Genomic DNA, 27,640 nt, shown 5'->3' with positions numbered 1-27,640 from the left:
GGGCACATAAAATGTGAGAGAGTCTGGCACCTTCGTATACCAAGTGCCAGTCTCTCAAAGATTGGGTTCAAAACTGTGGAAATGGGCCAAGCAGATGTTGTAGTGGCGCTGAGGTAGGAAGGCAGAGAATTTTTTGAGCTGGACAAGGAAACCCACCACTTGGATCTCCCCATCGTGACCCTGTTCCTTATTGTCCCAATTGTTTATGCTGGTGTTCAACCTATACACACACAAAGGTCTACACCAATGTATCTTCCAAACAGTTAAACTTTTATTTCTGGTGATACCAGCAATCAATATTTACAAAAATGGTAAAAGATAGTAAAAGCCACAGATTTAAGGGGGTTCACAGGCTTTCACAGCCAAAATACAGCTTTAGAGATATCAAATTAATAGTTAACCAACAACTATTGCTACAGTAAGAGGATCTCTTCCTATATTTCAACTCACTCCTGCTCCTTAAGAAATATGTTGTTCCCATGACTTTTGTGATTCACAATGTTAGATTTACATTATCTCAGTTCTAAGAGCAATGAGGATATATAAACTGTGGGCATTCAGCTGTCATGCCCCAAAACTATGGAACAAATTGCCACTACCCTTTTACCTCGAAACAAGTTACCTTAACTTCAGAAAACTGGTCAAGGCATGGTTATTTACCCAGGCCTTCACTTAGGCTTCATGACAGAAACTGACTACCAACTTTTATCATGAGACACCTATTGACACCCCTCCCCCCCTCCCACAACCTCTGTCCCAGGGCTTTTCTATCTTCTTTATTGAACGTCTCTTATTTTTCTTCTACTGATGTCTGCATTGCTCCCTCTATACCCATTCCTGTTCGACCCTTACAATTTAACACTTCTAGCAGACAAATCTATCAGACATGCTCTATCACATCCCAGTGACCATGAAAACTCTACCTCTTTCTACTCCTTCCAACTCTGACCTTATGATTATAGACTATATGTTTATTGTAAACTTAGATCCAAATGCAGTTGTAATTAATTTTGTTTGTAATCTGCCTTGTTACCATTTTTTAGTAAAAAGCAGAATATCCATTGTCTATAATTATATAAACAAATAACCTTCTCTCAATATCCACATCAGTTTTAGTTATAATACTACTCACTCATAAGGTATAGGCAATACCTTTCCTTATGTGAAGTAATTCTGTATCCTTGACTCCCCAACTCACTTTTAGGCAGTATCCATGGACTTCTCAGGCATCTTTGACTCACTCCTCTTTCTAGCTTCCTCTTTTTCACTGGTCCTCCACAGGTATCTCTCCTTCTCTTTCTCCTAGACCTAGGTCAAGTCCCTTGGCTGTTTACCCATAGGAAGAAACTCATGTTCCATGTCAGCCATTTCCCCTTGTGGGGGAAGCCTCTGCTGGCCACTTTCCAAATAGCAAGGAGGTCCTTGGGCCCACCAGCCTTTTGGTGGCTCCGTCGTCTCCACCTGCCAAACTTTTAATTAGCAATTAACTCTAAAAACACCCTCCCTACCTAGAGGATCCCCTTCTCAACCCTCTTAAAGGAACCACATCATTGGCATCGAATAAGCATTCCATTCCTAACTTTCCCATTATGTACAATGCATAGCACTCTTTCACTATACACACTGCCATCTAGTGGCTGTTCACTGATATGGCATACATAGTAACTCCCCACCAAACACTCAAAAAGGAAATGCCAGGATTCCCAAAATCTTTTCTTGGCCCATGCTCCATGACAAGGATGTAATTACATGATATGCATTAACAAAATATCTTTCTTTTTCCTTAGCCAGGCAAAATTTAATGTTATGTATGCCACTTGATTGATGTCTGTGATACCCAATGTTTGTCACTCCCTGAGTCACTTCAGCTACATACCCAAGAACCAGATGTATAGTATCAGTGGGCTTCTTGCAATATGTGAACTACTCAGTACACATAACCAGGGCTTCAATTAGGCTATTCTTAAGTGTTTGCCTCTTATAGACTAAAAAATGTAGGATACATTAATTCCTTTCTGTTTGGGAGTGTTCGATTATGTTAAAGAACCAGTCTGAGAGTCAGAAGTCCCATCTAGCTTCAAAGTCACTAGCAGAGTTCCACTTTTTGTGGTGCCAGATTATTTGCCTACACTTATGTCCATTAAATCTCATCTGTCACATCTCGATCCATATACCAGGGGTATTTGTAGCCTTTTCGTAAAATCATTGAACCTGCCATCTAATTGACAACATGGACACAACTGTACAAGTGTCAATATTGTTGTTTATTTCACCTTCCAAATTATTAATAAATTTATTGGATAACAATTTGCCAATCACAACTCTCTGTAGCAACTGACTGTGCACTAAGAACTATGACCCCTACAGACCCAGTCATAAAGAAGATCTGTAAAACCCATCTTTTTAAATGTAAAAATCAGTGCTTTCTGGGCTAAGGTGTCAAAGAATTTAGTAAAAACCATTTAAACTTAAAGTACTTGCTCAGCACTAGAGAGAGCTGATTTACCAAGCTCTATTTCCCATAGATATAGATTTCCCTTAGTTAGGAAATGAGGAGCCCTAAAACCAGAAGCAAGAGTCTCAGAACAAAACATGTCTGGCTGAACATCAGTGCATTATGGCTATGCATGTTCATTCCCAAACAGCTCCATGCAAGCAAACAGGTGCAATGGCTCAGATCTTCTGCTCCCCAGGTTGGCCTGGGCTGGAGATACTGCAAAGGCAACTTCGCCACTTAGTGGCCAGATTTAAGGCCCAAGATTTAGGGGGAGCTCTGCTGCATGGCTCCCAGCTGAGAACTGAAATAAATAAGAGAGAAAAATCATCGAGTACTTGCAAATGAAAGATCATGGCATCAGATCCCAGCCCTCGTTCTGTCTGAGCCAGAAGTCCAAAGAAGCAGCAAGAAAGTGAATGGCCATTAAAAAAAAAAAAAAAAAAGATGGCATTTGCATTTTTAGAGCTCTTGTTGTTAAAGACCCACTTACACTTTGTATAGAAGGAAGACTTTTGGCAGGGGGTTGTAAAATGTAGATGAAGTCAATGGTAAACCCATGCCAAGGCAAATTCTAGTAGCTGTATTGATTTTGGAGAAAATTGCAATCTTTACAGGATCTGTGGATAGTCAAACAAACAAACACAAAAGTCCCCATGGCATTCATTATATTCATTAGAAAGAAAACAAAAATACAGTAAAGCCCCACGTTGCCATATCAATGTGCAAAATAGAACACTCAGTAGCCAGGCATTCTCGTGTAGATTATTTACTGTAGCAGCAAAAATGTTTACCACCATCTCAGGACTGGCATTTTACTTCTCTCATGGAATGGTTATCCAGTGAACGTTCCATGGTGAAACGAAAATATTCGGTTCTTATTCAGGTTGTGGCAAATAGATTTTTGCTCAGCACGTTTTTGTAATAAATATCTCATATTGGAGTCCCTGGAGATTGTGAGAAAGTTATTCACAGATTAAATCTGCACAGATTCTACAAGCTATGTTCTTCCTCCAGCTTGGCATCTTATTCTTCTGGCCTTGGAGAAAGGGTAAAGGAAATTAAGTGTGTACTTTTATCAAAGGTGTTCAGGAAGATTTTAAAGGATGTACTATCCATATCAAATCCTGCACAATGGACCATGTATACTGTGATGTTCTTAAACTAAAACTTTGTAGAAAACTTGTGATCCTTACAAGCTAAATCGTGCCTTCAGGATACACCTCTGTCTCTCTAACATGACATTAATAGGTTCTGAAACCTTCCTTTACACCAATAGGAAAAGATCTTGTAGAGTATAGGCTTGAAAGCCTACATCTATGCCACCTGAGAAAAGAATATTATAGTCTCAAAAGCCCAGGTACTATAAGATCACTTTATATTGGCACTAATTATTTTTTTTTGTTTATTTTATTAAAAAATGTATATTCCGCCTATCTAAAATACTAGTCAGGTTACAACAGAACATTCATGAAATATAAACAATTAAAATGCATTAAATAAAAAAACATAAAAACAGAACTTTCAAAAGACACAAACATTAAAAACAGCAAAAACTGAACATCATATAAGTATAAACTGCTGTGAATTGCTTATCATCTCATTAAAAATGATTAAAAATGAAAAAAAAAACATAACCAACTGCTTACCATAAATGATTGGTAACATCATACATAGCACTTCAACTTTAATAAGACCATTAACTTCTCATTTTATAATTCTTAAAAAAAAGAAACCGTGACCAAATGCCTAAAGGTCTCAGGTCCTAAAGAGACTGCAGCATTCCCCATGTTCAATAAGGCTACTAGAACTTGCCTTGGCAAGTGTTTCACCAGTAAGGTTGTGCAGAGTCAAAAAATGAGTTTTGGTTTGTTTATTCATTTTATAGGTCACAATTATTGGTCAGGTTTATTCAAACAAAAAATACTTTTGTTTGTTCGTGCCATTTGTTTTTCTATTTTACATTGAAATCAATGGAGAAAGCAATTTGCAGGCTCAGGTGACTTTAGTGTGAAAAAAAAACTGGCCCAGGCCCAATACCAGATCCCAACGCCAAGGTTCGGGATGATACCCAGGCCCAACATTGAGACCTATGCCCAGCCATAGGCCCAGGCAAGATCTGAGACTGGTTCTCTTCACCAAGGCCCAGGTCTGGACCTAGACCTAGGCCCGATGCAAGGCCAAGTCCCCTCACCGAAGCCCAGGTCCAGCCTGAAGCAGTGTCATCTTTGAGGCCTAGGGCAGGCCTGCCAGGGTCCAGCCTGAAGCCGGATCCTGTCGCCAAGACCTAATCCTAGGCCCAGGCCCAACAGTGGGACCTGACCCGAAACTGGGTCCTGGTGCTGAGGCCCAGCATTGCAGGAGCAGACCTTCTGCCATCTTCTGTCTAAAGAGTGCACTACAGTGATGCTATATAGCAGTATCTCAAACTGGCGCCATCTAATTGGAAGGAAGGCATTGCAGTGGCATCACTTCAGCATATCCTTCAGGTGGACAGCATAATTTTTAGTTGACAGAAGAAGATGGTGGAAGGCCTGGTGCTAGGCTTCTGGTCCTACGCCTAGGCATAGGCCAAGGCTTGGGCATTGGCGTTAAGCCTAGGACTCTGCCCAGGCCCGAACCTACACAATGGGAGCTGGCTTCGGGTCAGGAAGTGGTATCGGGCCATATACTAGGTTTATGTCTTAATGTCAGGACCCAGCGTTGGGCCAGACTTCATCAACCGTATCCAGCCTTGGTCTGGGCCTGTGCCTAGAACTGGAATCTGGGCCTAGAGCCTAGGCCTTGGCCTTAGTAACAGGATCTGTATTTGGGATGGGCCCTGATGTCTGGCTTAGGCCTGTTCTTCAGCAATAGTCTCAGGCCAAGCCTTGGCATCTGGTTAGGCCTAGGCTTGGGCCTCGATGACAGGATCCAGCCTCAGACCAGTCCCTGGCATCAGGCGTGGCCTAGAGTGGGGTATAGGCCTGGGCTTCTGTGATGGAATCCGGCATCAAGCCAAGTCCTGGCATGGGTCTCAGTGATGGAACTTGGCCTCAGCAATGGGACACAACCTTGGGCTAGGCCATGGTGTTGGGCCTAGGCCTAGGTCTGGACCTTGGCAACATCGAGTCTAGGTGTAGGCCAGGGCCCTGGCATTGAATCTGGGTCTTTAGTGATGGAACCCAGCTTGGACCTAGGTTTGGCCTTTAACAATGGAACCTGGCTCAGACCAGGTCCCTGCATCAAGCCTAGGCCTAGGCTTAGGCCTCAGTGATGGGACTCAGCCTCAGACAAGGCCCCACATTGGGCATTGGTCTTAGCAATGGAATCAGTCCAATGCCTGGTCGTGCCAGAGGCTCGTTTATTTTTTAATTTACTGAGTATGAAAATACCTGAAAATTTTTTATATTTTCATCATAGGCTATTTTTCATTCTTTTCATTCAGAACAAACCAAAAATGACCTCATTCTTCACATTTTACTCATTCGGTTAAAACAAATGTGCATCCCTAATCACCATTAACTTTATCTAGATTTCACAATCTCCTGCCAAACCAATTCCTTCTATATAAAATGTAAGTGGGGTTTTTTGTTTTTTTTTAAACAAGTGGCCCTAATACCTTTCTTCCCTCTTCACTCCTGATGTCCGAATGCTTGGCCCTGTTGGACTGAGCCCCAAGCCCCTTCCATCTAATAGTTTTAAAAATCTAAGCACCGGGCTGATCTCAGTCTCTCCCCCTGACCCCTCCCCTGCTCCCAGGTCCTGTCAAAATTTTTAACATTTTGGAAACTGCAAGGCAACTCCAACCCTTACCCTCCCATCCTCCTGTTATCTTAATCTATAATCTTCAGCCTGGGTCGCAATAACAGCCAACCACAACCTAGGCCTGGCACATCTGCCATCGCTAAGCAGCTACGTTGGAAACATATGCTTCTAGCGTAGCGCTTCTAAGGAGTCACAAATAAAAGAGAATCTGAGAAATAAAAGATAATCCAAAATAGGAAATCGGGGAAAACAAAGGAAAATTCAGCAATACAGTTCACAGTTCTTCAAACACTTTCACGGTTCTTCTGTCACCTCCTCAAATTCTCATAATTGTTGTTCACAGTTCTTCTCAAATCTCTGCAGCTCAATCCAATTCTCACATCTCCCTCACAATCTCCCATTGAAACCCAAGAGGAGGAAAATTGTGAACAGAGACCAGACTTCTTCTCCTTAGTTGCCTCTCATACTGGGGCTTCCCCAGGGAGAATAAGTGTCCCCAAGAACTGAGGGGTCCTTATACCCCTAGCCAGCCAATGCCAGTGCAAACTCTCCGTCTTCACCTCAGCAGACCCCATTGTACTCCAGTGCTCCCTGCATCACTCTCCAAAAATCTTCTCTACACAGCATTCACTAACTTCATACTCCTCCTCATGTAATCCTCCTCATACCCATCCCCTGTCTTCTACATACCTCCTGCTACTGGAAAGTTCCCTGGATGGGTTTACAGAAGAATATGCACAAGTCACTGAAATATATTAACATGAATCATCTGACATGTCCTTCATTTATATTCATTTGGATTTATTTTAACTTGAAAAGAAATAAACACCAAAGTGAAAAGAAAAAAAACCTCCCAAAATGAATGGAAGGGACCAGGCACCCTCTTCCCACACTGTCAAAACATCCCCTTCAGTACTGCCTAAATAAAATATTTACTGCCCCACCCCCAGGGCCTTCCCCTATCTCCCCATGTTTCCTGGACCCATCCTACCCCACACATGGGTCACAAGAAGTCAGAGTGAAGCAGGAGTGATCCCCAGTCACTTCTGCCCTGCCAGTGCCAGGTACTATTTTGAAAATGGCACCAGGCTGCCCTGAGATCAATGCCATTCTGTTGTATATCCATATGTCACAAAACACCTGTCAGGCCTAATCAATGCCATAGAATCTTTAATTGTTTAGCATTGATATGTGTTTGCTGACAACAATAAACCATGACAGCGAAGCATTACCAATACCCTGAGATACCAGCAAAGGAGTAATTTGGCTTAGACACAATTATAGATAGAGCCACTAGGGCAAGGAGACAGGAACCTGATCTGACCTTTACCATCATCACTTTATGGTGTAGACAGATTATGTTTCTTGGAAATTATTTTCCTAACCTGCCAGTGTGTTAGAAAGTCATGGGGCAGGTAATTAGAAGACTGAAAAGGAGGAGTATGTGGTGAGATTGAGTAATGAGGTTCCCAAACTCATTCTGTGAAGTTGGAAGTTATTCTGTTGTACACAATATGTGTGGCTTTATAACTGGTTTGAACACTCAATAAAGTATAAATGGAAAAAAAAAACCAAAAAAAAACCTGAGTTCCGTCTGAGCTCCAGATACAATTTGAAGGATTTCCTCTCATTGATACAAGTCAAGTATTACAGCCAAACAAAAAAAAAATTCAGTTGGTTTGAAACCCTTTGAAACTTGTAGATAAGTGGAATAAAGGGGGTTGTGTTTTGTGTGTGACATAGGGAGAGTCCCATATACTAACTAGACAGACACTAAATCTATTAGCCAGTGAAGCACTATTAAGCAGCTATCAAAATATTGTGAGCATTGAGCTTGTAGATCTAAGGAGGCACATGCACCATTCTTGTGGCATTCCTTTGTGATTCTCAGAGTTTGCTGAGTGTGTTAATCGTTTGTTAATAATGGAACAGCTTGGATTTCTGACCAGGGCAGGCATAGCTCAGATACTTAGCGTCTTTGCAGGTTTACTGGTACAGTTACAAAAGAAAAAAACGCACCATAACTTCTGTGGTCAGTCTCTTGTTCCTTTCTGGACTTAATGAAGTGGGCAGCTCTGGTTTTCTTGTTTCTGGGTAATCAAACCACACTAGTTAACTAATACAGAGCTTGCTATATGCAAAAAAGGCACAAAATAAACTTCAGCTAGGTGCAAAACTTTGATTCTTCTGCTGTCTATATTTGCTTGTGTGCTTTATATTCTGCTGGTCATTCTCCATTTCCCTGTGTTTCTTCTGGCTCACTCCCTAATCCAATTCCTAATTCCATGTTTATAAAACATTCTAAGACCATAAGTAATGATTGTTTGCTTTTTTTTTATATTTGTTTCTTCTTTTTTTCAATTGTCCCCTTTCACAGCAAACAGCAAAACTCCGTGAAATCCAAGTCAGTTTGGGAGCAGAGGACGACCCAGATCCGGATGCACAACTTCAGGGCAAGCTGCGAGGCACTGTACAACGAGCTGGACCCAGAGGAGCGGGTTCGGTATGCCACCACTCTGCACATCCGGCCTGACATGAAGACTCATCTAGACAGGCCACTGGTGGTGGAGCCCCGGAGTGAGGACAAGGGGCAGGACAGCGAACAAGGCAAAGGCTCGTCGGCCGAGAGCGCCACCGAGCCACCCCGAAAACACCACCGGCACCGGGACAAGGCGGGCGAGGGAGCCCCGGCCAATGGTGGGGAGCCAGGTGGCGGGAGCCGTGAGGAGCGGCACCATCAGCACCGCAGCCGCAGCAAAGAAACGGAGGGCGGCGGTGGCAAGGAAGGGAAGGACGAGCGCAACCGAAGTCAGGAGCGGGCCAAGAGGCATCACCGGCAGAGCTCTGTGGAGGAGGGAACGGTGGCAACAGAGAAGGAGCACCGGCGGCACCGCATGCACCGGCACTCGGCCGAAAGGCAGCCCAAAGAGGGCAATGGCACTGTCAGGGGCGAGCGGCGGGTACGGCACCGGGGCGGCTCACGCTCAGGCCACAGGGAGGCAGAGAATGGAGAGGAGCCCCCACGTCGGCATAAAGCCAGGCATAAAGCACTCTCCACCTACGAGGGTGAGGAGCCTGGGACCAAGGAGCACAGGAACCACCGGCCCACGTAAGTGAGGGCAAGCCCAGCCCAAATCCTGTAGGCGGGACCATTCAGGGAGGATGGACTGGTTTTCTATCCAAAGTCCATCATACATAGGATGGTGGACCCATGGTTCTGGAGTCCATACCTTCATTAAAGCAAGATCCTATGGAAGTTTGGGGTCATTGAGTGCTGTGAAAGGGAATGTGAGCCTGATGATAATGGAAAACAGTTGAAATGCATTTATCTAATGATCATTGATCACTAGAATAGTAAAGTCATACTGACTTTCTTTCTGAACCCAAAAAACGTTTAGGCTGGGCTGCTGGGTGGCAGACTAATGCACTCCTGTCAAACAAATCATCAGGTATCTAGAGTTTAGTTTTGGGGCCCCCTGTTCATTGGGCCAGGCAGAGCAGACCAGACTGCAGCAGCTCTCCCTGAGTTTAGAGTGAATTGCCTCTCACAGCAACAGCTGGTGGTGGGCCAAAGTGAAGCTTAGGAAGTGACTCTCAAAGGATGGCCTACTTTTTAAGTACAGGGAAGTTGGAGAAGTCTTAACCAGCAGAGGAGAAGGCTTGTGTATGGGTAGGGTGAGGGTAGGTGTAAAAAGACCACTGAAATAACTAGGGTCATGCAAGCAGACATTTCTAAAGAGAACTGGATGTGGAAGGAGTAAGAAAAGAAACCTTACAGAAGAGGTTAGACAGAAAAAAAATAAAGCTGAAGTAAAAGCGTGCCACAGGCACTCCTTTGAGCTGTCAAGCTATTGACTTCCTGTCCTAGGAAACGTCTGTCAAAGGGTTGCACAGTCAGTTTGGTCAAAAGGATGACTTGCTTATATATCCATCAGTCTATTCTGTGTGCTAACTTTTAATAAAAACTTTCCTAGCATGTGGATAGGTGGATTCAGGACTAGTGGGTTATGCACCTCTACCAACAGATGGAAACGGAGCAAACTGACGTAACAGTATATATAGTCCTCCCGCAACATCAGCCTGCCAGTATTCTCTGTCTCTAGCAGATGGTGGATGTGCATTTCCCTACTGGGGATTGCTTCGAAATTTAGAGGAGAATTAATAGGAGCTTTGAGTTGCCCCGCTCTCCTGCGGTGATACCTAATGGTCCCTCCCCCAGTTGAGAATTCCTGAGGAGATTTCCATGGTCCCTCAGATGAATGCCTTGGTCCAGTAGCCAGTTCTTCAGCCAGTGTGGAATTAGCTGATTTAAACTAAAATGCAGCAGGTGCAGGAGGTTGAGCGCAGCAGTGACGGTGTATGCCCTCTCCCCCCACAGCCAGAGACCGTCCCTGCACCCAGCCAGGAAAGGCTGAGCCTCAGGTAAGTTTAAAAAAAAAGAAAAAGAAAAGTCCAAGACAGAGTAGAGAGATTGTTGTAGGACTTCCTGTGGTCTCCGTGCCCAGCGCACCGTTCCAACATTCGTTCCCAGTCCCATGGGGTTTAAGGGTCTTGGGGAACCTGGCGGATCGAGCAGCTCGGGTGGGCTAGGCCTCACGATTAGGCTTCTTGTTTGCGCTGCATGGTAGGACATGGCGGTATTTTTGCATGTTTTTTTTATGCGCGTTCAGCTGCCCTCTGCAGGACTGTCGGTGCGTGTAAGTGCATCCGGCTGTGTATCTGAATTGTGCGCCCAGTTTCTTTTGGGTGTGTTGCCTGTGCACACGTTCTGGAACATATAGGATGTGCGCCCTGGATTAGCGCAGTGACAGTGTGCTTATGTTTTGTGGCACACAGCCTTGGTATACCTAAATTTTGTGCGTGTAAATTTTGTGCCCCTAAATTTTTTAGTGAGAATTCGGCTGGCTGCACATCTTCAGTCATCTGTTAAGCATACTGACAGCCTAATGGCGCCTGTGGCTAAGAAACATAGGCACCTTTTCCTCTGTGCTGCCTGTCATATTCAGGCATCTCAGCCTGGAGTGCCTTCTAACTTGTGCCAGGGCTGCTTAGAGACTCGGGGAGAAGTATCTTCCTCTGATTCTACTAAGCTCGGTTATTCCCAGCCTGATGAGGGTTACAGTAAACTTATGGTGCTTAGGCACAGTTTTACAGTTTTGCAATCTTTGATTTTTGCTAGCACAGATTATTGTAATTCAGTACTACTTGGCCTTCCATCCTCTACTATTCATCCTTTACAGGTACTGCAGAATGAGGCAGCGAGGGTTTTAACAGGTAGTAGAAAAAAGATCATATTACTCCTATTCTGATATCCTTGCATTGGCTGCCTTTTGAATATCAGATTCTGTTTAAATCACTTTGTTACTATACACAAATCAATTTATGGCGAGAAAGTGGATTGGATTAATGCGGTAATTTGGCTACACACTCCGCAAAGAAATTTAAGGTCTGCAAATAAATGCCTTCTTTCTATTCCCTCTGTAAACTCTGCCCGTCTCACCCAAGTCAGAGAAAGAGTGATCTCACTGGCCGGACCTAAATTATGGAACGCATTACCTACAGACTTAAGGTTACAAGCAGATTTCAAGAAGTTTAAAAAGAATGTTAAAACCTGGCTGTTTGAGAAGGCTTATTCGATAGGAAATGGAGGATAGCTTTTAATATCCAACTTTCTCTTATTTCTCCATAGTCTTATAGTAAAATATGTTATGCTTCATTTTATCTTTTATTTCAGTTTATTAACTATACTTTATGATTAAGAGACTCTTAGTATGTATCACTTATTATATCTTTTAATAACTTTATTTTATGACTATGATTTCTTATTTCTACGTATGCTTTTATTTTATTTATGGATCTCTTTTATAAAAATATTGTAAATCATTGTGATGGCATGTCTGAACGACGGTATAGAAAACTTGACAAATAAATAAAATGAAATAAAATAAATATCAGGAGGGACCCTGACCTTGAAACTCCTTTGACTGGTTCCTCAGCAGGGGACGGCAACTCAGTGGGTGCCATTCAAGTGCCTCCTGGTTTTGGCATGGATCCTTCTTCCTGTTATAGGATAGAATATTTTTCAAGGATTGCAATCCTTTTTTCAGGTGCAGTCCTCTGCCCTATCTAATCCTGTCAGGTCATATTCTCAGGCGGTGGTCTCTCCTTCTGCCGGTACTACTGTTAAGCACTGGAGTATGCCTCGCTTGACTGCAGGTACTCTGGATAGGAATCTGGATGGCACTGATGATGAGGCAGGTCCTGACTCTCTGGAGGATGGGGAAATCCTCCGGGACTGGAACTGTATAGGACTGTGTTGCAGTTCTTTCATAGAGATGAACTGCCGGCCCTGATTTCCCAGACGAAGATGCTGGGAGTACCTGGTGCAGATTCCATGTCTGAACCAAAGAAAAATCCCATTTTGGTTTCTTTGCGTAAAGCGTCTTGTTTTTTTCCCTGTTATGGAGGCCATTCAAGAATTGATTGATCTTGAGTGGGACACCCTGGAGGCAAATTTCAAAGGGGGTCGGACCTTGGAAGGCCTGTATCCTCTGGATCCAGTGGTGAAAGAGCATCTGTGTGTTCAGAATGTAGATGTGCTTGTTTGTGCCATCTCTAAATGGACGACTATCCCCATGGAGGGAGGATTGGCCTTGAAGGATGTGCATGATAGGAGGACTGAGGCCATCCTTAAGCAAGCATTTGAAGCAGTGGCAATGACCTTACAGAGAGCTTCTTGTTGTTCCCTGGTGGCTCGCTCTTGTTTGCTTCTCTCTCAGGAGGTTATTGACTTTGGTGTGAATTCCAGGGCAGTTATGAAACCTGCCGCAGTCTTTTTAGCAGATGTGGGCTGAGATTTGGTCTGCACCTCAGCCAAAGGAGTGGCTTCAGTAATTGCGGCCAAGGTTCAGTTATGGCTGAGAAATTGGCCGGCCAATGTGACCTCCAAAGCTAATCTTACAAAATTGCTGGTTTTGCTCTTGTTTGGGAGTGCTCTTGTTTGGGAGTGAGTTGGAGAAACTGGCCAGAAAGTGGGGCGAATCCCCAGTTCCTTGGTTGCTGGATGATAAGAAGCAGATGCCGTGCCCCTTTGGTATGAGGGGTCATCTTAGGGGTTCCAAGCCTTTTTGTCCCTACAAACAAAAAGGCTTTAAGAACTCTCAGCCTTTTGGTAGGTCTCAGTCCTTTCGTCCCAGGCAGGACACAGGCTCATGTAGTGGTACCTCCAAAGTCTCCCAATGAAGGTTTGCTGACCTACACCTTAGGGGGATGTCTCTCTCTCTTTTATCAAAAGTGGATCAAAATCATATCAGATCAGTGGGTCCTAGAGGTGATACAAGAGGGATATGTGCTGGAGTTTCACAGTGTTCCTCGGGATGTGTGACACTCTCTACTAGAGATGTGAATCGTGTCCTCGATCGTCTTAACGATCAATTTCGGCTGGGAGGGGGAGGGAATCGTATCGTCGCCGTTTGGGTGTTTAGAGTATCGTGAAAATCGTTAAAATCGTGAACCGGCACACTAAAACCCCCTAAAACCCACCCCCGACCCTTTATATTAAATCCCCCACCCTCCCGAACCCCCCCAAATGCCTTAAATTACCTGGGGGTCCAGCGGCACACTAAAACACCCTAAAACCCACCCCCGGCACACTAAAACCCCCTAAAACCCACCCCGACCCTTTAAATTAAATCCCCCACCCTCCCGAACCCCCCCCCCAAATGCCTTAAATTACCTGGGGGTCCGTAGCGGCGGTCCATAGCCTTAAATTACCTCCGTAGCCTTAAATTACCTGGGGGTCCATAGCGGCGGTCCGTAGCTAAATCGGGGGAAGGGGGAGAGCAGGAAAACCGGCACACTAAATCATGTAGTCTTCAGCCGGCGCCATTTTGCAAAATGGCCGCCGCAAAATGGCGGCGGCCATAGACCAACACGATTCGACGCAGGAGGTCGTTCCGGACCCCCGCTGGACTTTTGGCAAGTCTTGTGGGGGTCAGGAGGCCCCCCCAAGCTGGCCAAAAGTTCCTGGGGGTCCAGCGGGGGTCCGGGAGCGATCTCCTGCCGCAAATTGTTTTCCGTACGGAAAATGGCGCCGGCAGGAGATCAACTGCAGGAGGTCGTTTAGCGGGGGTCCGGAATCCCCGCTGAACGACCTCCTGCAGTCGATCTCCTGCCAGCGCCATTTTCCGTACGGAAAACGATTCGCGGCAGGACATCGCTCCCGGACCCCCGCTGGACCCCCAGGAACTTTTGGCCAGCTTGGGGGGGCCTCCTGATCCCCACAAGACTTGCCAAAAGTCCAGCGGGGGTCCAGAACGACCTCCTGCGTCGAATCGTGTTGATCTATGGCCGCCGCCATTTTGCGGCGGCCATTTTGCAAAATGGCGCCGGCTGAAGACTACACGATTTAGTGTGCCGGTTTTCCTGCTCTCCCCCTTCCCCCAATTTAGCTACGGACCGCCGCTACGGACCCCCAGGTAATTTAAGGCTACGGAGGTAATTTAAGGCTACGGAGGTAATTTAAGCTACGGACCACCGCTACGGACCCCCAGGTAATTTAAGGCATTTGGGGGGGGGGTTCGGGAGGGTGGGGGATTTAATTTAAAGGGTCGGGGTGGGTTTTAGGGGGTTTTAGTGTGCCGTGTTTTAGTGTGCCGCTGGACCCCCAGGTAATTTAAGGCATTTGGGGGGGGGGGGTTCGGGAGGGTGGGGGATTTAATTTAAAGGGTCGGGGGTGGGTTTTAGGGTGTTTTAGTGTGCCGGTTTTCCTGCCCTCCCCCTTCCCCCGATTTACGATTTTTTGACGATAAATCGGGGGAATTGGTATTGTATCGTGGCCCTAACGATTTTTGACGATTTAAAATATATCGGACGATATTTTAAATCGTCAAAAAACGATTCACATCCCTACTCTCTACAGAAGACGCAGGTGGTGGAGTGTACACTGTAAAGGCTCCTCCTCCTTTGGGCTGTGGTTCTAGTATTCATGTCTTAAGAAAATAAGGGTCGATATTCCATCTATTTTGTTGTGCCCAAGAAAAGGGGCTCCTTTCATCCCATCCTGGATGTCAAAGGGGTCAATTGTCATTTGCGGGTGACTCATTTTTGCTCAGTGATAATGGCCATTTAGTCAGGGAATTTCTGACCTCCTTGGATCTGTCAGAGGCATACCTTCATATTCCCATCTGAATGGATCACCAACGTTTTCTGCATTTCGTGGTGTTGGGGTGCCATTATTAATTTTGGGCGCTGCCTTTTGTTCTGGACTCCCAGAACTTTTTCCAAGGTTTTGGTGGTGGTGGTGGCAGCAGAGGAGAAAGAATGGGATTGTGGTACACCCATATTTGGATGATTAACTGATTAGGGCCAAGTCTTTAGAAGAGAGCAGCCTGGTGATCTGCAAGGTAATCTCCCTGTTACAAGAGCTCAGTTGGGTAGTGAACCTAGCCAAGCGCAGTCTTCAGCCATTTCAATTGTTGGTGTATCTGGATTTTAGTTTGACATGAAGCAGGGCAAAGCACTTTCCTGCCAGAAGCTCTTATTCAGAAGTTGGTGACACAGGTGCGTCTCTTGATGAGCACTATACGCCCGACAGTGTGGTCCTATTTGCAGGTGCTCAGTTTGATGGCGGCAATCCTGGAAGTGGGGCCATGGGCGAGAGCACATATGCATCCTCTTCAGTGCTCTCTGGTGTCTTGATGGAACCCTTAGTCTCAGGACTATTCGATTTGGCTCTATCTGCAAATGGAAGTCTGCTGTCACCTCCAGTGGTGGTTGCAAGTGGATCATTTGAGAAAGGGAATCTCCCTGACATTGCCGGACTGGTTGGTACTCATGATAGATGCTAGCCTCCAGGGTTGGGGAGCTCACTGTCAGGAACAAACTGCGCAAGTGCTCTGGGATACAGAAGAGTCTCTCTAGAACATCAATTGGCTGGAAGCCCGGACGGTCTGGTTGGCATGCTTGCAGTTCAGCAGCAGGCTGCAGGGTCAAGCACTCTGGGTAATATCATACAACGCAATGATGGTGGCTTACATCAATTGGCAGAGAGGAACAAAAGCCAGCAAGTGTTACAGGAGATAGACCAACTTATGGAATAGGTGGAAGTGCATCTTCAGGAGATCTCTGCCTCATACATTGCAGGAAAAGACAATGTAAGAGCAGACTTTCTCAGCCAGGAGAGTCTGGACCCAGGAGAATGGGTTTGTGAGAAAAGGCATTTCAGCTGATAATGGATCACTGGGGTCTTTTGTTTCTAGATCTGCTGGTGACTTGTCGCAATGCGAAGGTTCCTTGATTCTTCAGTTGCAGGAGAGATCAGAAATCAATGCTTTCTTGCAGGTCTGGCTGGAGGACAAGCTGCTGTATGCCTTTCCCTGTGGCCCATGATGGGTAGAATAGTTTAGATTTCTTGGCAGGCCCTACGTTTGACCATTGCGTAGCCTTTCACTGTGATTATTGACCTTGAAAACAGTGTTTCTGTTGGTGATATGTTCTGTGCGTCAAATTTCTGAGCTGCAGGCCTTGTCTTGCCAGGAGCCATTCCTTCGGGTGACTCCAGGGGCAATACAGCTGCATATTATTCCTTCTTTTTTTGCCTAAGTTGGTCTCGGATTGTCATTTGAATCAGTCCATTTCCCTGCCGTCCCTGGGTAGGGAAAATATGCGGAGCAGTATCGCCCTTTGTGTCCTTTGGATGTCAAGGGATATGTCGTGAGGTTTCTGAAGGTTTCTAAACCTGTTTGTCCTTCATGGTAGAGGTAAACAGGGTGAGCCAGCTTTGTGGGCTACAATAGCTCACTGGATTAAGGAGGTAGCCACAGCTGCATATGTGGCTGCTGAAAAGCCGTTGCCTACTCAGGTTAAAGTTCATTCCACTAGGGCTCAGGCAGTGTCATGGGCGAAGGTTAGATTGTTGCCTCCCATCGACATTTGCTGTGCTGTGACGTGGTCCTCCTTACACACCTTTTCCAGGTATTATCGTCTAGATGTACAGGCTCTGGAGAACGCAGCCTTTGCACATGTGGTGTTGACTGGATCGCGGGCAGCCTCCCACCCTATTCGGGAGTAGCTTGGGTACATCCCACTGGTCCTGAATCCATCTATCCACATGCTAGGAAATGAGAAATTATCACTTACCTGATAATTTATTTTTCCTGAAGGGGGATAGATGGACTCAACTTCCCGCCCTTGGCTGCTGAATGATTGTGTGATGGTCTTCCTGTATGGCTACATATTCCAGGGGATTACTGGTAAGAGTTCATCCAGTCCCTAGCCTAGTATGCATACATTCTTGCCTGAGTTCACTGTTTCTTGTTGGTTGAGTACAGAAATGGTAGTCTGTTTTTAATCAAGTTTTTTGCTAGTCTGTCCATAGTTGCTTTTGAAGAGAACACTGGCAGGCTGATATCATGGCAGGACTATATATACTGTGACATTAGCTTGCTCCTTCTCCATCTGCTGGTAGAGGTGCATAACCCACTGGTCCTGAATCCATCTATCCACTTTAAAGAAAAGAAAATTATCAGGTAAGTAGTAATTTCTCATTAAACAATCCCTCACCCCATTATGTAGCTCTCTGACTGACCCCAAAGCACAAAAAAAGTATGGAGTAAAGAGCACACACATATAAAACAAATTAGAAAAGAGGAATGTGTGGCACAGACATAAACTGTTCTACTATATAAATTAAATTTTATATTTATTTGAGGTGATCAGGTGAAACATAGTTTACAAATTCCAAATAATACATAAAGATAGAGCCCCGACACGGCCATGTTTCGCACCATGGCTGCTGCAGAAGAACCAGCAGTTATTCACATCTATAAGTAAAAGACAAGTCACAAATGAGAACAGTAGGCAATTACAGAAACCAAAGCAAATTTTAACTATCAACTAAGAGTGAAAAAACAAAAATAGAAAGACATACCATATGTGTGACTGCAATATAGTGTATAATTCCTGGACAACCTCGATTGAAAAATAGCGCTGCTGGTACAGCATTAATTTCTAGAATGTAAAATGAACAGATATTATTCTAAAGGCCATGAAGAACAAACAGGGTAAGACAAAAGGTAAACAATATCAAACAAATCAGGGGTCAATAGGTAAATTCTATGCCAAAACTTATGCTTTTATTGATCACACTCATTTACAAAATATATGATGGACCAATATCTTATCCTGTGCATACTACTGTACAAGTGATTATCCATTATAGTACACATGTTTTATATATTGATGTATGTATACATAAATGAGTAATGTATGGATGGTATGATTATGATGATTTTAGGGTAAAGCATGGTTGAGTATGTATGTTATGCTTACGATGACTTTAGGGTGAAGTAGTAGTGAGAGTGTTTTAACTTTGGGTATGCACAGGATAAGATATTGGTCCATCATAACTATAAAATATATTTTGTAAATGAGTGTGATCAATAAAAGCATAAGTTTTGGCATAGAATTTACCTATTGACCTCTGATTTGTTTGGTATTGTTTACTGTGGTTTCAGAGGATATGCATGTAGTTGTTTACCTTATAAGACAAAAGTTAGCCAGATCTGCAAATTATATAGGGCACTTTTTATCGACATTAATGCTGTATCAGCAGCGCTATTTTTCAATCAAGGTTGTCCAATCAAAGTTGTCCAAGAATTATACACATGTACACATTATATTCTTGTTTTTTCACTCTTAGTTTATAGTTACATTTTGCTTTGGTTTCTGTAATTGCCTATTGTTCTTATTTGTGACTTGTCTTTTACTTATAGATGTGAATACCTGCCAGTCCCCCTGACACAGCCATGGTGTGAAAACATGGCCATGTCTGGGCTCTATCTCTATGTATTATTTGGAATTTGTAAACTATGTTGTTCCTGATCACCTCAAATAAATATACAAATTAGTTTATATAGTAGAACAGTTTATGACTGTGCCATGTGTTGCTCTGCTCTCTGACTGATGACAGACTTTTGGCAGAGGACGTCACTGCATCAGAGCTCCTCTGCAAACACCTTAATTCATGCGTTTTGGATATTCAACTGACAGTAGACAAATGATCCCCTTTTTTCAACTGAAAAATAATCATTCTTCACAATGGACAAATACATTAGTTCAGGGCTTTTGAAACCTGTTCTCTGACTCCCTAGCCAGTCAGAATTTCAGGATATGCACTATGAATATTCATAAAATAATGTGCATATGTTGGAGACCCAGTATGTGCACATATTTCCTATGCATATGTGTTGTAGATATTTTGAAAACCTGTCTGACTTGGGGGTTCCTGCAGCATTTTCCTTTCAATTCAATTTCTCTCCTTCTCTTCCCCATCTTGTCCCCTTCCACAAAATCCTATTGGTTTGTGACTTCCAGTTGTGATTATTTACATATAGCCTATTATTTTCTTCTTGTAGTTCCAGCTTCTTTTCTTGTAGCTCCACCTGTTCAGGACTTTGCAGGGCTGGAGTCTCAGGATCATGGTCTAGAGCTTATAGCATAACATGGACAGCTGGCAGATCTGTATCTTCTGCTCCTCTTCCTCTTTACCTCCAATATTAACATGACTTATTCTCTGCAAATATGTGCCCTGTCTGAATCCTTATGATTCCTAAATGCTGCTTTTGAAGGGCTTGGTATCTTGTACATACGAGGGCCAATTACTGTTCAAATCAATCTTTTACTGTGGCAAATATAGAACCGATAACAAAAGGATATGTCAGAAGTTTAATGAAGAAGCAAAATCAAATTGTATTGCACTGTGCACCATTTCCCTACTCAAAGAGACATAGATAGAGATGGAGAAGAAATTGAAGGCATCCTTAACCAATACTGTCTGATGGAGAAGGTGCTCCTTGGAAGGGGGGGTGACCAGGGGGAGGACTGGCACTTTTGAGTCTCTCCAAGGTCAGTCTAACTGCCGTGGTGTGCCCTCTTTAAACCATGATGTCATGACGTATACAATGAGAACAGTTGCTGGCTGTTGTGCTTTTGTGCGCATCAATAGCCATTTCTCTGGCAATGAGGAATTGATAGCATGTGTGCTCTTTGTTATCCCGGCGTTCTGCTTGGAAGCCTGTGTCGAGATAAAGAGATATTCTCCCCCACTTTGGCCTTTGTTCAGATGAAATACTTTCCCCTTTGTCAGTAGAGAGATTCCACCTGAGACAGAGGCTGGTCCCATGAATATGCCAGGGGCTCCTGTAGCCACTGGCCTGCAGCAAGTGCCTGAACAACCAGAAGATGCTGACAACCAGAAGAATGTGAATCGAATGTCACAGCCACCTCCAGACAAGACCGACACTGTGAACATCCCTGCCACCATCACAGTACCTCCAGGGGATACCTCTCTCATACCAAGTAAGAGCTTTTCTAACTTCTACGTTATCTGTATGTCTAACATAGCTATAGTTCTATATCTAACTGTAATGGGGTAACCTGAGTATTGGCAGAATAACCGGTCCTTTGAAACAGGCCTCTGTGGAAAGGTCACTGATCCTGACCCTGCAGTCATGAGATCTCCTTACTGATATTTACAGAAATAACAAAAAGGTCACTGACCTTGTGAAACCTGACAGTTGTGATTAGGCTAAGGGAGGGGGATGCCTCTCCTACTTCTGAGCTGCAGCTATTTTGGGTACATCACAGAACTGTATGTAAATGGTCAGAACTGTCAGAGTTCAGATCTCTTCAAGCAACAGGATTAACTATCCTTGGGCTCTAATTGAACATCATAAGAAATGTATGCTTTGCTTCATATACAACTGCATTAATTACTGTGATTGTTCTCTTTATCTGATTATTGCAATCAACTATTTAAAATTATTTGCAGCAACTCCCATTGTCTGATTATTCCTATAAGCTCATAATAAACCTGCTGCTATTTTCAATTGGAGCCGAGTTGTATCTCTGTGTTACAACATAAGAACAAAAGACTTGCCATACAGGGTCAGACCAAAGATCCATCAAGCCCAGTATCCTGTTTCCAACAGTGTCCAATCCAGATCACAAGTACCTGGCAGGATCCCAAGGGGTAGATAGATTCCAAGCTGCTTATCCCAGGAGTAAGCAGTGGATTTCTGCAACTCTACCTTAATAATGGTTAATGGACTTTTCCTCCAGAAACTTGTCCAAACCTTTTTTAAATGCAGCTACACTAATAACTTTCACCACATCCTCTGGCAATGAATTCCAGAGCTTAATTATGTAATGAGTTTTATTAGTTTTAAATGTATTACCCACTAACTTCATTGTGTGTCCCCTGGTCTTTATACTTTTTGAAAGAGTAAACAATTGATTAATGTTTACTCATTCCATTCCACTCATTATTTTATAGACCTGTATCATATCTCCCCTCAGCCATCTCTTCTCCAAGCTAAAGAGTCCTAACCTCTAAGGCTTATCTTCATAGGGAAATTTTTCCATCCCCTTTATCATTTTGGTCACCCTTCTCCATATCTTTTCTAATTCTGCTTTATCTTTTTTGAGATGGTGGTGACCAGAACTGCACACAATACTCAAGATGAGGTCACACCATGGAGCAATAAAGAGGCATTATGATATTCTCTATTTTATTCTCCATTTCTTTCCTAATAATCTCTAGCATGCTATTTGCTTTCTTGGCTGCTGCTGCACACTGAGCAGAAGATATCAATGTATTTTCAATGATGACACCTAGATCCTTTTCCTGAATGGTGACTCCGTGCAGCAAAACACTGCACGGAGTGGCAGTAGCCACAGAGGCATTCACGGAGCGGGATGCCAGTGGCCAGTGGTTGGTGTTCCACCTTCACGGAGCGGAAGGATGGAGTGCTGCCATCTCCAAATTAAATTTAAAAAAACAAACAAAAAAAAACAACAAAAAAAAAAACATGGGTGGATAAGAGTATATAAAATTAACAGAGAGTTCATAGGCTATAGGTATTACCAATTATTAGGCTTATTCAATATTTGTTGATAATTAATGTGGCTTTCAATGCATACTTCACTTTCAATGCATATCCAGCATAGCTCTCTGCTTCAACGGCAAGGGAGAAGAAAAACTGATACTTCACGCATATCCAGCATTGCTCTCTGCTTCAACGGCAGGGGAGAAGAAAAACTGATACTTCACGCATATCCAGCATAGCTCTCTGCTTCAACGGCAGGGGAGAAGAAAAACAACCAATAAGGGCTGAATTACATAGTCTGGGTAAAACAAATAAGCATGGGTGTAGCTTGCTTATTGCGGCGGTTACTACCCCTAACTAATCAAGCTTGATATTTCACTTGGATGCAGCTCCATCACTGCTTTCTGCATTAATGGTGGGGGTGGAAGGGAAATAGAACCAAGGGTGGCTAAGAGCCAAGAGAAACTGATAAGCATGAAAGGAAAAATGTGTGAAGCTTGCTGGGCAGACTGGATGGGCCGATTGGTCTTCTTCTGCCGTCATTTCTATGTTTCTATGTTAATATGAAACCTTGCATTGTGTAGCCATAATTTGGGTTACTCTTCCCTATGTGCATCACTTTGCACTTGCCCATATTAAATTTCATTTTCCATTTGCATGCCAGTCTTCCAGTTTTGCAATGCCCTCTTGCAATTTCTTACAATCCTCTTATGATTTAATAACTTTGAATAATTTTGTGTAATCTGCAAATTAGATTACCTCACTTGTTCCCATTTCCAGATTGTTTATAAATAATTAAAAAGCAATGGTCCCAGAACAGATCCTGGATCACTCTAGTATTCACCTTTCTCCATTGGGAAAATTTACCATTTAGCCCTACTCTCTGTTTTCTATCTTTTAATCAGTTGGCAATCTACAATAGGACACTGCCCCCTGTCCCATAACTTTTTAATTTCCTAAGAAGTCTGTCATGAGATATTGTCAAATGCTTTCTGGAAATCCAGACATCAACTGGCTCACCTTTATCCCCATGTTTATTTATGCCTTCAAAAAGTGTAGTAAAATTGTGAGGAGAGATTTTCCTTGGCTAAATCCATTAGCCTTGTTCCATTAAACTATGCCTATCAGTATGTTCAGCAATTTTGTTCTTTATGATGGTTTCTACCATTTTGCCTGGCACAGAAATTAGACTTACTGGTCTGTAGTTTCCTAGATCACCCCTTTGGCGTTACATTGGCAACCCTCCAGTCTTCAGGTACCATCGATTAGGGATGTGAATCGTTTTTTGACGATTTAAAATATCGTCCGATATATTTTAAATCGTCAAAAATCGTTAGAGCCGCGATACAATAACAATTCCCCCGATTTATCGTCAAAAAATCGTAAATCGGGGGAAGGGGGAGGGCGGGAAAACCGGCACACTAAAACAACCCTAAAACCCACCCGACCCTTTAAATAAATCCCCCACCCTCCCGAACCCCCCCAAAATGCCTTAAATTACCTGGGGTCTTTTACTCTCGGACCTCCGTGCGTTGTAGAAATGGCGCCGGCGCTACCTTTGACCTGTCAGGTCAAAGGTAGCGCCGGCGCCATTTTGTTTTTTTGTCCCCTGACGTCAGGAGCGTAGGAGATCGCTCCCGGACCCCCGCTGGACCCCCAGGGACTTTTGGCCAGCTTGGGGGGGCCTCCTGACCCCCACAAGACTTGCCAAAAGTCCAGCGGGGGTCCGGAACGATCTCCTACCGCAAATCGTTTTTCCGTACGGAAAATGGCGCCGGCATTTTGCGCAAAATGGCGCCGGCCGTACGGCAACACAATTCGACTGCAAGAGGTCGTTCCGGACCCCCGCTGGACTTTTGGCAAGTCTTGTGGGGGTCAGGAGGCCCCCCCAAGCTGGCCAAAAGTCCCTGGGGGTCCAGCGGGGGTCCGGATCGACCTCCTGCAGTCGAATCATTTTTCCATACGGAAAAACGATTCGCGGTAGGAGCTCGCTCCCGGACCCCCGCTGGACTTTTGGCAAGTCTTGTGGGGGTCAGGAGGCCCCCCCAAGCTGGCCAAAAGTCCCTGGGGGTCCAGCGGGGGTCCGGGAGCAATCTCCTACGCTCCTGACGCCGGGGAACAAAAAAACCTGTCATATGACAGGTCAAAGGTAGCACCGGCGCCATTTCTACAATGCACAGAGGTCCGAGAGTAAAAGATCACACCGGGACCCTTCCTCTGGACCCCAGGTAATTTAAGGCATTTGGGGGGGGGGGGTTCGGGAGGGTGGGGGATTTATTTTAAAGGGTCGGGGTGGGTTTTAGGGTTGTTTTAATGTGCCGGTTTTCCCGCCCTCCCCCTTCCCCTCCCCCCCCACTGGACCCCAGGTAATTTAAGGCATTTTGGGGGGGTTCGGGAGGGTGGGGGATTTATTTTAAAGGGTCGGGGTGGGTTTTAGGGATGTTTTAGTGTGCCGGTTTTCGATTTACACGATTTACATGATTTACACGATATTTAAAAAACCCAAACTGCGACGATCCGATTCCCTCCCCCTCCCAGCCGAAATCGATCGTTAAGATGATCGATCACACGATTCACATCTCTACCATAGATGATGTCACTGATAGTTTACAAATTTCCAATAGCAGATCCACAATTTCATTTCTCAGTTCTTTCAGCACTCTGGGATATATACCATCTGATCCAGGTGTTTTGCTACTCTTTAGTTTGTCAATTTGCCCTACTATATCTTCCAGGTTCACTGAGATTGAGGTTCAGTTCCCTTGAATCATCACCTTTGAACATCATTTCTAGCATGGGTATAACTCTTAATCGTCCTTGGTGAATACCAAAGCAAAGAATTAATTTAGTCTCTTGCTATGGCTTTGTTATCCCTAAGTGCCACTTTTACTTCTTGATCATCTAACGGTCCAACTGACTCCCTCACAGGTTTTTTACCTGAAAAAGTTTTTATTATGAGTTTTTACTTCCACAGCAAGCTTCTTTTCAAATTCTCTCTTTGCCTTCCTTATCAATGCTTTGCATCTGTCTTGCCAGTACTTATATTGTTTCCTGTTTTCTTAATTTGGATCCCTTTTCCATTTCTTGATAGATGTTCTTTTGGATAATATAGGCTCTCTCGCCTTAACTTTTAACCATGCCGGTAGTCATTTAGCCTTCTCCACCTTTTCTAATGCATGAAATACATCTGGCCTGGGCTTCCAAAATGATATTTTTAAACAACATCCATGCCTAAGCTAAATTCTTAACCTTTGCAGTTACTCCTTTCAGTTTTTTCCTAACACTTTTTCTCATTTTCTCATATTCTCCTTTCTAAAAGTTAAATATTTTCGCAGTAGATTTCTTTACTGTGCTCCCTCTAGTTATTACATCATATTTGATGATAATATGATCACTATTGCCAAGTGGCTACAACACTGATACATCTCATACCAAATCCTGTGTTCCACTAAGGACTAGGTCTAAAATAGTTTCCCCTCTTGTTGGTTCTTGTACCTGCTGCTCCATGAAGCAGTCATTTTTTTCATCCAGGAACTTTACTTCTCTAGAATGCCCTGATGTAACATCCACCCAGTCAGTACTGGGGTAATTGAAATCCCTCATTATTACTGTGTTGCTGATTTTGTTAGCTTCCCAAATTTCTTTTAGCATTTCATTGTCTATCTGTTCATTTTGGCCAGGTGGATGGTAAAGTACCCCCACTGCTATTTTATTCCCCTTTTCACCTAGAATTTCTACCCATAAAGATTCAACAATGTATTTTGTTTCCTGCAGAACTTTTATAGTTTTTAACTCAATTCTCTCTTTAACATGTATTGCCACACCTCCACCAATTTGATCCATCCTTTCATTTCAATATAATTTGTATCCTGGTATCACAGTGTCCATTGGTTATTCTCCTTCCACCAAGTCTCTGAGATGCCAATTATATCTACTTCTTCATCCAGTGTTATACACTCTAACACTCCCATCTTATTTTTTACATGTCTAGCATTTGTGTACAGACATTTCAAAGTATGTTTTTTGTTTGTATTAACAACCTGCTCATCAGTTGACAGGGGTAATTTGGAATCTTTCTGCACTTTACTTAAAGACACCTGGTACACTTTGGCATTTATTGCAATCTCTCTATTGGGTTGCCCTATTTTCCCTTTTTTATTAGTATCCTTCAAAGATATATTATTCTGAACCATGTGCTTCTGAGCAAGTGTTTGCTTTCCTTCAACATCTAGTTTAAAAGCTGTGCTATCTCCTTTTTAAAGGTTAGTGCCAGCAGCCTGGTTCCACTTTGGTTAAGGTGGAGCCCATCTTTTTGGAAAAGGTCCCCTCCTTCACCAAAATAAAGCCTAACTCCTAACAAATCTAAAACCCTCTACCCTGTATCATCTCATCCACACATTGAGACTCTAGAACTCTGCCTGTCTCTGGGATCCTGTATGTGGAATGGGGAGTATTTCTGAGAAGCTACCCTGGAGGTTCTGGATTTCAGCTTTCTACCTAAAACCCTAAATTTGGCTTCCAGAACCTCCATCCCGCACTTTCTTATGTCATTGGTAACCCCATGTGCGAAGACAGCCAGCTTCTCCCTAGCAGTATCTAAAATCCTATCTATGTGATGCATGGCAATTTTCCAAGCAATCCTCATGTCCACCCAGCTATCAAACTTCCTAATAATTGAATCACCAACTATAATGGCCATCCTAACCCTTTCCTCCTGGGCTCATGCTCCTAAAGGGCTATCCTTGGTGTGTGAGGATGCCACATCATCTTGAGGGCAGGTCCTAGTCTCAGTATTGCTTTCTGCCTCATCAAGGTGTTACACTCCTTCTGTTACAGAAGTGGACCCTTAGGCCAAGGCAGAGTTGGTGCAACCTTCAGGGAGGAGCCCTGCAAGTCCCCACCATCGGCAGAGCTGGCAGGAGCAGAGGCCCAACTGGTGCTTCACCAATACCAGCCCTTGTTCCCCTTAGGTTGAGCCCTCGGGTGCCGGTGCCAGCTGTGGAGGCCCCTGTGGAGGTGAAGATCCAAGCTTGGTAGAAAAGGCAGGCCAGCACAGGGGAAAGTGCAATTGGGTCTGACACCAATGTGGACAGGTGACAGGCAGAAGAGTCTTGACGAAACCGAGGTCGGAGGCAGACAAAGTTCAATAGAAGATGAAGTACAGGTGGTGGTCCATGGCAGGCAGAAGTCAAGCTGTGTTGGGTCTAGGCGACAAACAGGAGAATCTGGACGAGACAAAGATCGGAAGCAGGTGGAGTTCAATCAAAAACAAAGTTTATGGTCCATGGCAGGCAGAAGTCAAGCAGCATCAGGTCCAGTCCAAGGTCAAGCCAGAAATCAATCCAAGGAAGATGACGAAGAGGAGGAACACGAGACACCTCAGGAACATGAGGAGATGTTGAAAAGAGACAAGAGTAAGACTGACCACAGATGAGGAGAGCCAGAGACAAACCAGACTTCAGGAGATAAGGACAGAAGATACAGACTTGAATAACACACTGGAGACAGGAAT

General features: G+C 44.0%; 1 protein-coding gene across 1 annotated transcript in view; it reads left to right on the top strand.

Moving 5' to 3' along the window:
* The window catches only part of CACNA1B (calcium voltage-gated channel subunit alpha1 B), a 1,161,590-nt gene that overhangs the window by 908,343 nt on the left and 225,607 nt on the right, over nucleotides 1-27,640 (top strand). The window contains exons 20-21 of the mRNA XM_029613506.1: nucleotides 8,548-9,350; nucleotides 20,388-20,599. Of these exons, the coding sequence (XP_029469366.1) occupies nucleotides 8,548-9,350; nucleotides 20,388-20,599 (1,015 nt within the window). The remainder of the gene's footprint in view (nucleotides 1-8,547; nucleotides 9,351-20,387; nucleotides 20,600-27,640) is intronic.

The sequence above is a fragment of the Rhinatrema bivittatum genome, chromosome 8 (genome assembly GCF_901001135.1).
Source record: "Rhinatrema bivittatum chromosome 8, aRhiBiv1.1, whole genome shotgun sequence".
NCBI lineage: Eukaryota > Metazoa > Chordata > Amphibia > Gymnophiona > Rhinatrematidae > Rhinatrema > Rhinatrema bivittatum.
The sequence above is the reverse complement of the archived record's forward strand: the minus strand, read 5'-3'. Positions and strand labels throughout refer to the sequence as shown.